This window comes from Panulirus ornatus, chromosome 63 (genome assembly GCF_036320965.1).
Source record: "Panulirus ornatus isolate Po-2019 chromosome 63, ASM3632096v1, whole genome shotgun sequence".
Taxonomy (NCBI): domain Eukaryota; kingdom Metazoa; phylum Arthropoda; class Malacostraca; order Decapoda; family Palinuridae; genus Panulirus; species Panulirus ornatus.
This window is the reverse complement of record NC_092286.1, coordinates 2,123,943-2,138,486: the sequence shown is the minus strand read 5'-3', so window position 1 is coordinate 2,138,486 and position 14,544 is coordinate 2,123,943. Positions and strand designations below refer to the sequence as shown.

The window sequence follows — 14,544 nt, the reverse complement described above, 5'->3', positions numbered from 1 at the left end:
CGTCCAACATTTGTATAAGAGGAATTCAACCATTCCCTCTGATGAACACTGAAATCCCAGAGGTAGAGGATCTTGGCTTGCAGGTGAGAGGATGTCACAGTCTCATGATGGCTAGAGTTTAGATACTCAAAGAAGGATATAAATTGCAGAATTAAGAGAACAATAAATGAAATAGAGGATAAGCCACATAACATCAAAGTTTGGAGAGTCAAGGTCCTTGAGGCATGAAACTGGTGTGTTCATGTTGCAATAAGTACAAACACCACCTTTAAACTGGAATCATGAGTGGAGGTTATAGTAAGATATGGAAAAGGGACTAATGAGAACATCACTAGACAACTGTCTCAAGCAAAATTAGGATATTATGAGAGGTACTAGACAGATGGTGTTCAACTAAGGAAAGGTTTCTAGAGAGTCCACAAAGGTTGGTATAGTGAATAGAAACGAGGAAGGTCTAACAGATTGAGAAAGGTCATGGGAGGGGCAGGTGCTACTACTGCCAGAGCCCTCCCTCTCACTGGCAGTAGAGGTCATGGGAGGGGCTGGTACTACTACTGCAACCTCTCTCACTGGCAGTACAGTCAGACAGAAACCTGGAGATTCTTAGCATCCCATGATGCTGGGGACTGGGGGCCATAGATCTGATGGACTCTCATCATGGTGATACTTATACAAGTTTGAGTGAACAGGAAATAGCAAAAGTACTTATTTGAAAAAAAAAGTAATAATAATAAGCACAGTTTGAGTGGGTGCATGGTGCTTGTAAGAAGATGGTGGAACTAGGTTGGTGGTCCTATTTTGATAAAACAGAAAGTAAGACCAGCAATCCTGACATGGAGAGTGTAAAATGGTTCTGGGCGCCTCTTTAATGCCCCTCAGTCAGGATTGTAGTACCAAGGTTAGGGCCGGAGGGATCTAATGCAGTTGCAGAGAAATGAGTGCCAAGCATGTTGAGGAGGGACTGTACTAGATAGATTTTTGTTTCATTGTCTATGTGTTCAGCATCTGTTGTTGCCAGGCAGCCAGAGATTGTTCTAAGTGCATTATTTTGTGTGTATTTCACCTTTGTTATATTTGCTCTTGAGAGCGTGAAAGACCAGGCATGTAAGCTTAGCACAGTTTAGAGTGTTATGAATTGTTTGTACAGGATGAAGAAGAGTTACTTTACTTGTTGAAATCTGGTGCCAGCTAGTGTTCTGGGGCATTTAGTATGTGTTGCTTTTGTGTTGATGTTATTAGTGTGGGGAGTGAATGCTGTGTATGTCATACACTATGCCTAGAATAGTTGGAGTTTTGTTCTGAGGAAGTGATTGTCCATTTAAGATGACTGGCCAGCATGAGTTGGACTTATGTATGACAGGGGTTAAAAGGTGATTGTTCTGGATCAACATTTAACTCACTGCATCAGGCCCTCTTTTCCAATTTACATCTTATACCCTAAAATTTTACCATACATTTTCCCTAACCAATCATTTGCCATACATCCTCTGCTGCCACTTTTTTTCAATTTACATCTTCTCATACCTAAATTTTTACCATACATCTTCCCTACCCAATCATTTACCATTCATCCTATGCTGCCATACCAACTCACATTCTTCCAACCACACACTGTTCTTCAACCACTACATCTTTCTAATTTCTTCATTCTTTACCTATTCTCAAAACTCCATCTGCATTCAGTAAGTTATGCATCTCTTCTGCTATCATTTCAGACCTATCTGAACAGAAGATAACAATAGTTTCTCATCTATAATATCAGTTTGGACAAGCACTCTACAATACAAACTTCTACACTATAAACAAATTCTTTTCACTCCCAGAGATTTCAGTGCACCTCCGTTTTCCTTCTTTGATTACTCTAAACTTCACTTTTCCCAATTTATGACTCATCCAATCCTACTCCCAAATAATTAAATTCATTAGCAACTTCTGATTCTCCATTATAAGTGATATTACATGGTTGCAAATCCTCCCCTCTCGTTTTTTTTCAATTTTCCAAAAGAAGGAACAGAGAAGGGGGCCAGGTGAGGATGTTCCCTCAAAGGCCCATTCCTCTGTTCTTAACGCTACCTCGCTGACATGGGAAATGGCGAATAGTACGAAAGAAAAAGAAAGAAATGTCTTTCAAAAAGAACCATCTTATGGGCTGATTTAACATAAGGAAGAAGTGACTGGTTTGGGGATGAAACTGCCAAGGAAAGGTGTATTATGCCCAACTGTTAAGAATATATGAACTCAGATGAATGAAAGGTGATAGCAAGAAAACCTGAATAGAATTAAGACAGTAAAGGGATGGGAGTGGAGAGAAGAAATGCTTCTGCCAAAAGATGAATGAATGGTTGATTTTGTGAAATTTGTAAAGTATTACAACCTAATGGTTATTCAACACTCTTTAGTATAAAAAACTTCCTTTTAAAAATCATCAGTCCATTTACATTGACATTAGTCTTAATTTTCACTAATACAGTTCTTTTATTTCTTCCAATGCTATCATAAAATTCACATCTGACTCTCAGATCCCAGTATTTTTGATAGTAGCATATATTCCAGAGTAATACGGCAATTATACATCGCACATGCTGGGGAGGGTCTTCTCTCCATTAAGTGACCATGAATCAATGTTGTATGACCAACCATCAATTGACAATGAAGTATATCTAAACTGTGATTCCTGTTGAGAGAGGAAGGTCAATCTTCAATAGTTTGTTTTTCTTTTGGACTTCCCTGTCTCATTTATCGTACCACTTACATAATTTTTTTTTCTTTTTTTTTTTGCTCTGTCGCTGTCTCCCGCGTTTGCGAGGTAGCACAAGGAAACAGACGAAAGAAATGGCCCAACCCACCCCCATACACATGTATATACATACGTCCACACACGCAAATATACATACCTACACAGCTTTCCATGGTTTACCCCAGACGCTTCACATGCCTTGATTCAATCCACTGACAGCACGTCAACCCCGGTATACCACATCGCTCCAATTCACTCTATTCCTTGCCCTCCTTTCACCCTCCTGCATGTTCAGGCCCCGATCACACAAAATCTTTTTCACTCCATCTTTCCACCTCCAATTTGGTCTCCCTCTTCTCCTCGTTCCCTCCACCTCCGACACATATATCCTCTTGGTCAATCTTTCCTCACTCATTCTCTCCATGTGACCAAACCATTTCAAAACACCCTCTTCTGCTCTCTCAACCACGCTCTTTTTATTTCCACACATCTCTCTTACCCTTACGTTACTTACTCGATCAAACCACCTCACACCACACATTGTCCTCAAACATCTCATTTCCAGCACATCCATCCTCCTGCGCACAACTCTATCCATAGTCCACGCCTCGCAACCATACAACATTGTTGGAACCACTATTCCTTCAAACATGCCCATTTTTGCTTTCCGAGATAATGTTCTCGACTTCCACACATTCTTCAAGGCTCCCAGAATTTTCGCCCCCTCCCCCACCCTATGATCCACTTACATAAAATATAATTCTATAATCTGCCTATGACATCATTGTGACACAGCTCTCATATACAGTTGTCAGATATAGCTGCTTTGGCCTCAGCATCTACTTCTTAACCACTGATACCAACATGTCTTGGATACCACCATAATTCTACACTAAAACTCTGAGTGAATTATTTACGATCCAATCTTTGGCTTTCTGAACTAGGGAAGACATTTGGGTACAGCATAATATAAGTTGGTTGCACTCTGGGTATCAGGTTAACAAGTGAATGACACAGCGTGAACAGATAGGCAGGAGACAAATTTTATATCACTGGAGGAAGGATGGAGCAATAAGAGAGGTGAAAGAAATGGTTGGGAAACATGGTGCAGAGATAAAGTGAGGTGTTGAGGCTTGTGACAAGCCTGCTTGTAGATTATATTGGGTTCTTTCTTTCTTTCTTTCTTTCTTGAGAGAGAGAGAGAGAGGGGGGGGGGGAGAGGGAGAGAGGGGAGAGAGAGGGAGAGAGAGAGAGAGAGAGAGAGAGAGAGAGAGAGAGAGAGAGAGAGAGAGAGAGAGAGAGAGAGAGAGAGAGAGAGTATATTTAGGAGCTATCCTAGGTAAGTTTGGTGATATGGAAGGAAATTAAGGAGAGCACAGTATGGGGTAGAAGAGTCACTGGGTCCCTTTTCAGAATAATGAAGCTAGAGTTGTAAGATGTAAGTTCAGCCAAAACATGGACATGGAAAGAATCACAGAGGTCAAGCATCAAGGTAGTGGAAATAAGCTATTTGAGAGAAGCATGTGGTATAACTAAATGGAATGAAGAAAGAAATGAGAGTGTGTAGGAGAGAAGAATGTGGCATGGAATCCAAAGGGAATGAGGTGTGGAGTGGAAGAGTGAGTAAAACATAATACTTTGAGATGGTTTGGACAAGTGGAAAGAATGCAAGTTGGGGAGTTCATAAGGATTGTGTATGACAGTACAATTAAAGGGGTTGGTGTGTGAGATGAAGACCACCTGTGACACAGGGATATAATGGAAGAGTACTAGATAGAATGAAATGATGGAGGAATGCGTGGAATGGTGTATGCAAGGGAGGCATGTGAGGGCACTTACAAGTGGAGAGTCTTTTGCCGTGGCCATCCCATTGATATGAGTTCCCAGAGGGATCAGGTGTCAGAGATAAAGGTAGATAGACAAGAGGGAGCCTGAAAGTTTGAATCAAATAAAAATGAGAAATAAAATGTAATGTTTTATGAGAATTTAGAGTGAGATTTGGGAGGAGGATGAAAAGCTGGGTCAACTTCAAAATTTCAACTACCTAAGAATTTCATCCAAATGGAAGAAAGGACATTCTGTATACATACTAACAGACTAATATTCTATTTATCTGCTGTGCAATGAAGATATAAATACTATATCTAGAAAGGAATTGGCAAAACAAAAGAAGGAAATGAACTCGAAATACTACACTCGCGGGAAATGGCGAATAGTATGAAAAAAAAAAAAAAAAAAAAGGTACATGAAGAAAAATAGGGAAGATAAATAAATTCCTACCTCATATGACTCCTCTAAGTTGCGGCCAACAGTCTTAAAGTACTTATTCAGGAGGTTGTCACAGCTAAGCTCTGCTTCAGGTACCCATGAATCATCCATGGGTCCAAATCCCTTCCATCTTACTTTGTACTCTGTGAAGCGACCACGTACACGATGATCCACCACTGCCTCCACCTGCATTGCACGCTTCTTATTGGTATTGGTATTGCAATGAACATTATTTCAATTTTACATTTAAAGCCAACTCAGCTCAATGCTAAACACATAAATAAAAACAAGGCCATAAAAAAAAGCAACCTATTATTTGGAGCTACAAACAGAGAAATTTACTCAAGCTCATTACCATAAGCACTGCTCTTTCCATTCTACATTACAGATAAAATATAGTTAATCTATAAAAAAAAAATATCAAATGCATATTCAGTATCATCAAGCTCCCCTCCAAAATGTGAGAATATTCTAGAGCATTTACCTAGTTCATGTACATCTAGGAAATATCTAGATCAGTCCAAGGGTATGTTTATCACACAACCTATAAGGACTCTCAGGTAATAAAACAAAGTTTCTGAAGTTTGTGTTGTGAAAGAAGAAAAAAATACCAGAACGTAAACTAAAACCAAAAGACCTTGAAGTTTAAAAATACACTTATATTACCATATGAAGTCTGTTGGGGATGAGAGAGCTTGGGAAGTGAGTCAGTTGTTGTTCGCTGATGATACAGTGCTGGTGGCTGATTCATGTGAGAAACTGCAGAAGCTGGTGACTGAGTTTGGTAAAGTGTGTGAAAGAAGAAAGTTAAGAGTAAATGTGAATAAGAGCAAGGTTATTAGGTACAGTAGGGTTGAGGGTTAAGTCAATTGGGAGGTGAGTTTGAATGGAGAAAAACTGGAGGAAGTGAAGTGTTTTAGATATCTGGGAGTGGATCTGGCAGCGGATGGAACCATGGAAGCGGAAGTGGATCATAGGGTGGGGGAGGGGGCGAAAATTCTGGGAGCCTTGAAGAATGTGTGGAAGTCGAGAACATTATCTCGGAAAGCAAAAATGGGTATGTTTGAAGGAATAGTGGTTCCAACAATGTTGTATGGTTGCGAGGCGTGGGCTATGGATAGAGTTGTGCGCAGGAGGATGGATGTGCTGGAAATGAGATGTTTGAGGACAATGTGTGGTGTGAGGTGGTTTGATCGAGTAAGTAACGTAAGGGTAAGAGAGATCTGTGGAAATAAAAAGAGCGTGGTTGAGAGAGCAGAAGAGGGTGTTTTGAAATGGTTTGGGCACATGGAGAGAATGAGTGAGGAAAGATTGACCAAGAGGATATATGTGTCGGAGGTGGAGGGAACGAGGAGAAGAGGGAGACCAAATTGGAGGTGGAAAGATGGAGTGAAAAAGATTTTGTGTGATCGGGGCCTGAACATGCAGGAGGGTGAAAGGAGGGCAAGGAATAGAGTGAATTGGAGCGATGTGGTATACCGGGGTTGACGTGCTGTCAGTGGATTGAATCAAGGCATGTGAAGCGTCTGGGGTAAACCATGGAAAGCTGTGTAGGTATGCATATTTGCGTGTGTGGACGTATGTATATACATGTGTATGGGGGTGGGTTGGGCCATTTCTTTCGTCTGTTTCCTTGCGCTACCTCCCAAACGCGGGAGACAGCGACAAAGCAAAAAAAAAAAAAAAAAAAAAAATTACCATAGTGAATAATTTCTAATGAACAACATAACTAAATAAAGTATCTTAAGTGTTTGGAATGATATAATATACTTGATCACATTATGGATACTGTACAGGATTTAGTTTACTAAAGCTAGCAAATGAACTCCAAAGTACATCACTGGTGACAGCTTGTATACCTCTACAAATGTTTTGTACAGCATAACAGAAAAACTGTACAGTGCTTATGATGGGTATCTTTAACAGTTTTGAGTACTGAGAAAAATTATTAAATATGTAAAATACAGATATATGACCAAAATTATTTGTACATTTACATTCAGTAACAACTTTTTATGTTCTTGCATCTGGCAACTACACGAGTGTTGACAGACAAGAGTAAGTCCAACACGGCGTATGGCATATATAAGAACACGTTATTTACATAATGCATAAGTGATGTGAATGGGTAACATAGGAATGAAAGCTTATGTAAATAAATATATGTTTCAGCTAACTTAACACACATTTAGTGTTCACCTGAGAAACATGAGAATGAGCCAAATGAAGTGGGAGACTGTGGGTCATCACGAGAGTCAAACACATGATTACTGGTCACCACTAGATGGAATGAAGCAGATCACATGGCTATTGGTCACTAAGTAACTCATCTTTTATACACGTTTTTTCTACCATTCAGTTCTTAAATGTTAATGACCAATTAAACTAGGTGCATAATCATTATACAGGATGAGAGTGAGAGATAAAAGAAATTTTCATTTTATGTGTTGTAACTTCCACAGCAGCACTGCAAGCAGGCTGGGATGATATGCTTGAGTTTGCTCAACTTTCTTCCAGTGAGAAGATGAGAATACTAACATCATCTAGCAGTGTGAAGAATAACCCTCCCATATCTGTTTTTCAAGATGAGTAGAAAAAGTAAAAAATAAAATAAAATAATCAGGGCTTAAAGGAAATTTTCTATGAAGGGGGAGGACAAAAGAGGGAGATAATTCCACAGCTTAGCTGTTCGTGGGAAGGAGGAGGCATCATAACAACCAATCTATGAGTGGAAGGCCTCTACAGAAAAACTCTGGGAAGCAGCAGCAAAACATATGCCACAGGTCCAAACCTGAGGGGTGAAGACGTATGCAGACAACTCATGAGGACAATGGCCAAAAGAATACCTATAAAATAGAGACAGAACATGAACATCACGGTATATGGAAAGGGAAAGTTGAAAAGTTGTGATGCTACGAAAATGAAGGAGACAAAGCTTTTACTTCCACAGTAGGATGAACACCATTTGGTAGGACACCATTTGGTAAACATGCGATTGTCTTGGACAATGTGTTCTGTGAGTTAAGTGTTGTCAAGTGTTAAGTGTGGCAAGAAGAGATTGTATGTTTGTGGAAAGAATGCCAGCAGTCCATGTGTGAGTGAGGCAAAAAGAAAAGACAGCTACCTGGAACAGAGGAGTGCAACCTGACTACCACTGAAGTGCTGGCTCACTACACAGCCATTACTAACCCTCCAGTTACCCACGGAAGTAGTACTGGTAATATACATCCCAGGTTGGTGACTGCTGGCTGCCTACCAACTACTACATATCAACACTTTGTTAGGAAAATAAAGAAAAATGCACCATGATAATCCACAACATGCTGTTATATGTTCTCCTGACACTAATGTCATAAACTGAGGTGAGAAACTTGTGGACTATTCAATTACATCCTAGAGCCAGCCCAGTAGGTCCTTCTTAACTTACCAGACTACTCTGCAATATAACAAAAAATGGATGTAAATAAATAAGAAAAGAAGGGTGAATGTTGGGGTGAAGAGGGTGGTCAGAGTAAGTGAGCTTGAGAAGGAGACCTGTGTGAGGAAGTACCAGGAGAGACTGAGTACAGAATGGAAAAGGGTGAGAACAATGGAAGTAAGGGGAGTGGGGGAGGAATGGGATGCATTTAGGGAATCAGTGATGGATTGCGCAAAAGATGCTTGTGGCATGAGAAGAGTGGGAGGTGGGTTGATCAGAAAGGGTAGTGAGTCACCGGTGGGATGAAGAAGTAAGAGTATTAGTGAAAGAGAAGAGAGAGGCATTTGGACGATTTTTGCAGGGAAAAAATGCAATTGAGTGGGAGATGTATAAAAGAAAGAGACAGGAGGTCAAGAGAAAGGTGCATGAGGTGAAAAAAAGGGCAAATGAGAGTTGGGGTGAGAGAGTATCATTAAATTTTAGGGAGAATAAAAAGATGTTCTGGAAGGAGGTAAATAAAGTGCGTAAGACAAGGGAGCAAATGGGATCTTCAGTGAAGGGCGCAAATGGGGAGGTGATAACAAGTAGTGGTGATGTGAGAAGGAGATGGAGTAAGTATTTTGAAGGTTTGTTGAATGTGTTTGATGATAGAGTGGCAGATATAGGGTGTTTTGGTCGAGGTGGTGTGCAAAGTGAGAGGGTTAGGGAAAATGATTTGGTAAACAGAGAAGAGGTAGTGAAAGCTTTGCGGAAGATGAAAGCCGGCAAGGCAGCAGGTTTGGATGGTATTGCAGTGGAATTTATTAAAAAAGGGGGTGACTGTATTGTTGACTGGTTGGTAAGGTTATTTAATGTATGTATGACTCATGGTGAGGTGCCTGAGGATTGGCGGAATGCGTGCATAGTGCCATTGTACAAAGGCAAAGGGGATAAGAGTTAGTGCTCAAATTACAGAGGTATAAGTTTGTTGAGTATTCCTGGTAAATTATATGGGAGGGTATTGATTGAGAGGGTGAAGGCATGTACAGAGCATCAGATTGGGGAAGAGCAGTGTGGTTTCAGAAGTGGTAGAGGATGTGTGGATCAGGTGTTTGCTTTGAAGAATGTATGTGAGAAATACTTAGAAAAGCAAATGGATTTGTATGTAGCATTTATGGATCTGGAGAAGGCATATGATAGAGTTGATAGAGATGCTCTGTGGAAGGTATTAAGAATATATGGTGTGGGAGGAAAGTTGTTAGAAGCAGTGAAAAGTTTTTATCGAGGATGTAAGGCATGTGTACGTGTAGGAAGAGAGGAAAGTGATTGGTTCTCAGTGAATGTAGGTTTGCGGCAGGGGTGTGTGATGTCTCCATGGTTGTTTAATTTGTTTATGGATGGGGTTGTTAGGGAGGTGAATGCAAGAGTTTTGGAAAGAGGGGCAAGTATGAAGTCTGTTGGGGATGAGAGAGCTTGGGAAGTGAGTCAGTTGTTGTTCGCTGATGATACAGCGCTGGTGGCTGATTCATGTGAGAAACTCCAGAAGCTGGTGACTGAGTTTGGTAAATTGTGTGGAAGAAGAAAGTTAAGAGTAAATGTGAATAAGAGCAAGGTTATTAAGTACAGTAGGGTTGAGGGTCAAGTCAATTGGGAGGTGAGTTTGAATGGAGAAAAACTGGAGGAAGTGAAGTGTTTTAGATATCTGGGAGTGGATCTGGCAGCGGATGGAACCATGGAAGCGGAAGTGGATCATAGGGTGGGGGAGGGGGCGAAAATTCTGGGGGCCTTGAAGAATGTGTGGAAGTCGAGAACATTATCTCGGAAAGCAAAAATGGGTATGTTTGAAGGAATAGTGGTTCCAACAATGTTGTATGGTTGCGAGGCGTGGGCTATGGATAGAGTTGTGCGCAGGAGGATGGATGTGCTGGAAATGAGATGTTTGAGGACAATGTGTGGTGTGAGGTGGTTTGATCGAGTGAGTAACGTAAGGGTAAGAGAGATGTGTGGAAATAAAAAGAGCGTGGTTGAGAGAGCAGAAGAGGGTGTTTTGAAGTGGTTTGGGCACATGGAGAGGATGAGTGAGGAAAGATTGACCAAGAGGATATATGTGTCGGAGGTGGAGGGAACAAGGAGAAGAGGGAGACCAAATTGGAGGTGGAAAGATGGAGTGAAAAAGATTTTGTGTGATCGGGGCCTGAACATGCAGGAGGGTGAAAGGAGGGCAAGGAATAGAGTGAATTGGAGCAATGTGGTATACCGGGGTTGACGTGCTGTCAGTGGATTGAATCAAGGCATGTGAAGCGTCTGGGGTAAGCTATGGAGGGCTGTGTAGGTATGTATGTTTGCGTGTGTGGACGTATGTGTATACGTGTGTATTGGGGGGGTTGGGCCATTTCTTTCGTCTGTTTCCTTGCGCTACCTCGCAAGCGCGGGAGACAGCGACAAAGTATAAAAAAAAAAAAAAAAAAATAAGGGCTTTCTTTGTCTATTCTTGGCACTACCTTGTTAATACAGAAAAAAGGTGACATGCACAGAGGAAAAAAATTAAGAAAAATTACTTTTACATAAATGTCTTTCAGATCCCAAACTTAGTCCAGTGGGGTCTGTTAGAAGCCAAATTCCAATACACAAAGGTTTCTTTGAAAGGGAGTTGACTGTAATACTTTTTTTCAATACTGTAAATATAAATACCTTCTTTTTTTTTTTTTATTATTATACTTTGTCGCTGTCTCCCGCGTTTGCGAGGTAGCGCAAGGAAACAGACGAAAGAAATGGCCCAACCCACCCCCATACACATGTATATACATACGTCCACACACGCAAATATACATACCTACACAGCTTTCCATGGTTTACCCAAGACGCTTCACATGCCTTGATTCAATCCACTGACAGCACGTCAACCCCGGTATACCACATCGCTCCAATTCACTCTATTCCTTGCCCTCCTTTCACCCTCCTGCATGTTCAGGCCCCAATCACACAAAATCTTTTTCACTCCATCTTTCCACCTCCAATTTGGTCTCCCTCTTCTCCTCATTCCCTCCACCTCCGACACATATATCCTCTTGGTCAATCTTTCCTCACTCATTCTCTCCATGTGCCCAAACCACTTCAAAACACCCTCTTCTGCTCTCTCAACCACGCTCTTTTTATTTCCACACATCTCTCTTACCCTTACGTTACTCACTCGATCAAACCATCTCACACCACACATTGTCCTCAAACATCTCATTTCCAGCACATCCATCCTCCTGCGCACAACTCTATCCATAGCCCACGCCTCGCAACCATACAACATTGTTGGAACCACTATTCCTTCAAACATACCCATTTTTGCTTTCCGAGATAATGTTCTCGACTTCCACACATTCTTCAAGGCCCCCAGAATTTTCGCCCCCTCCCCCACCCTATGATCCACTTCCGCTTCCATGGTTCCATCCGCTGCCAGATCCACTCCCAGATATCTAAAACACTTCACTTCCTCCAGTTTTTCTCCATTCAAACTCACCTCCCAATTGACTTGACCCTCAACCCTACTGTACCTAATAACCTTGCTCTTATTCACATTTACTCTTAACTTTCTTCTTCCACACACTTTACCAAACTCAGTCACCAGCTTCTGCAGTTTCTCACATGAATCAGCCACCAGCGCTGTATCATCAGCGAACAACAACTGACTCACTTCCCAAGCTCTCTCATCCCCAACAGACTTCATACCTGCCCCTCTTTCCAAAACTCTTGCATTCACCTCCCTAACAACCCCATCCATAAACAAATTAAACAACCATGGAGACATCACACACCCCTGCCGCAAACCTACATTCACTGAGAACCAATCACTTTCCTCTCTTCCTACACGTACACATGCCTTACATCCTCGATAAAAACTTTTCACTGCTTCTAACAACTTTCCTCCCACACCATATATTCTTAATACCTTCCACAGAGCATCTCTATCAACTCTATCATATGCCTTCTCCAGATCCATAAATGCTACATACAAATCCATTTGCTTTTCTAAGTATTTCTCACATACATTCTTCAAAGCAAACACCTGATCCACACATCCTCTACCACCTCTGAAACCACACTGCTCTTCCCCAATCTGATGCTCTGTACATGCCTTCACCCTCTCAATCAATACCCTCCCATATAATTTACCAGGAATACTCAACAAACTTATACCTCTGTAATTTGAGCACTAACTCTTATCCCCTTTGCCTTTGTACAATGGCACTATGCACGCATTCCGCCAATCCTCAGGTACCTCACCATGAGTCATACATACATCAAATAACCTTACCAACCAGTCAACAATACAGTCACCCCCTTTTTTAATAAATTCCACTGCAATACCATCCAAACCTGCTGCCTTGCCGGCTTTCATCTTCCGCAAAGCTTTCACTACCTCTTCTCTGTTTACCAAATCATTTTCCCTAACCCTCTCACTTTGCACACCACCTCGACCAAAATACCTTCTTATAAAAGAAAAATTCATTATCCAGTATGTCCAAAGTCCTGAAGGGGCCGGATAAATTACCTGTACCACTATATCCTGAAACAAAGGATTATCTCTTATTAGGAGGGCCAATCCTCACCCTTTGTCTTCTCTTTCCCTCCTTACTGTCATATACCTTTATGAACAGAAAAGGTGAGATCTAATATCTTTAGTAAATTCTGTTTCCATAACAATACCAGGTGCATTCTCCCTCAAATTCCAGTTCTTTACCGATTATTGTTAATTCATCAGCATTACCTAACATTCCTGACCTATCTGCAGTGCTGGTGTGGGTCTCCCCTCTTGTGTAATTATTTATTTGTACTAAATGGGGAGGTACTTATTCTCTTGAACATTTTCTATCATAAAACTTTTTAAATTTCTACAGGTCTCCATTAACTATGTATTCAGGCATTCTATGCTATCAGAATACAAAAGTACTTAACAAATATCTTATGAAATTTTATTCATATCCTATGACAGTTCTATCCCTACATCTCTTAAAGAACTAGTGTCTACATCATCAATCTGCTTCAAAAACTTAAAGGTTGTGATTAGGTCATCCCTCATTCTTCTCTTTTCCAAGGCAGACAAATTTAAGGCTACAAGCCTTTCCCAATAACCCAGTCTTATCAATTCCTATGTTGCTCTCCCTTGGACCTTCCTTCTTAGTTCTTTGTGTTTCTTTAAGTATGGTGATAGAACTTGATAAGCATATTCGAGTTTTGGCCTTATGTAAGGTGTGAACAACTTGCTGATTCTTTCTTTACCCATGCACTAGAATTCAGATCTAATTTTTGTAAAAAGACGATTGGCATCCTCCACTACTCTCCTAAGGTGGTACTCTGGCAACAGGTTATAGACAACGTCAACTCCCAAATCTTTCTCAAAGAGATTCCTGCAAATCATTTCCACCTTCTTCCATTGTGAGCCATCCTCATTACTTTACAATGAATTGGGTTGAATAGTGTTTTATGGATACCTAGCACAGGCCCTTCACAAGAAAAAAAAAAGTATAGAACAGGGAGGATGTGTCACATGAAATATTTGAGGACAATATGTGATGCGAGAAGGGTTGATCAAATAAGGAATTATAGGGTAAAAGCAAGGTGTGGTAGTAAGAGGAGTTTGTGAGAAAGCTGAGAAGGGTCCACTGAAATGGCATGGACACATGGAAAGGATGATTATGAAGTACATGGAAAGCTTGACAAACCTAACCTAACCTAACCACTTCATTCTCTCTTCTTCTACAGCTCTGTACCACTTCTGTCTCCAATATCCAAAGTCTGAAAAACTGAGCCACAAAAGAATTAACCAAAACATCTACCTAACACCTGCAAAACATGGCTTCAGACACAACCACTCAACCACCACTCTCCATGTACAACACATCTCTGATGGCTTCAATCAACCATATCCCCCATCCTACACAATACTAGACGCAATAAAATTCAAAGAAGCATTTGACACTTTCCCCCTACACATTAACACACAAAAAATACTAAACACCACCCTCCACAACATTGACTATGAAGTGGTTGCCCAAAATCACAGTTAGCCACCAAGCCAGTCACTCACAATGGCTCTACATCTAAAACTCATAATTCTACAAAGAAGTTCCCCACGGAGCAGTTCCATCTC

General features: G+C 40.9%; 1 protein-coding gene across 1 annotated transcript in view; it reads right to left on the bottom strand.

Moving 5' to 3' along the window:
* Nucleotides 1-14,544, bottom strand: part of LOC139745926 (uncharacterized) — a 97,883-nt gene that overhangs the window by 42,001 nt on the left and 41,338 nt on the right. The window contains exon 5 of the mRNA XM_071656611.1: nt 5,018-5,191. Coding sequence (XP_071512712.1) covers nt 5,018-5,191 — 174 coding nt within the window. The remainder of the gene's footprint in view (nt 1-5,017; nt 5,192-14,544) is intronic.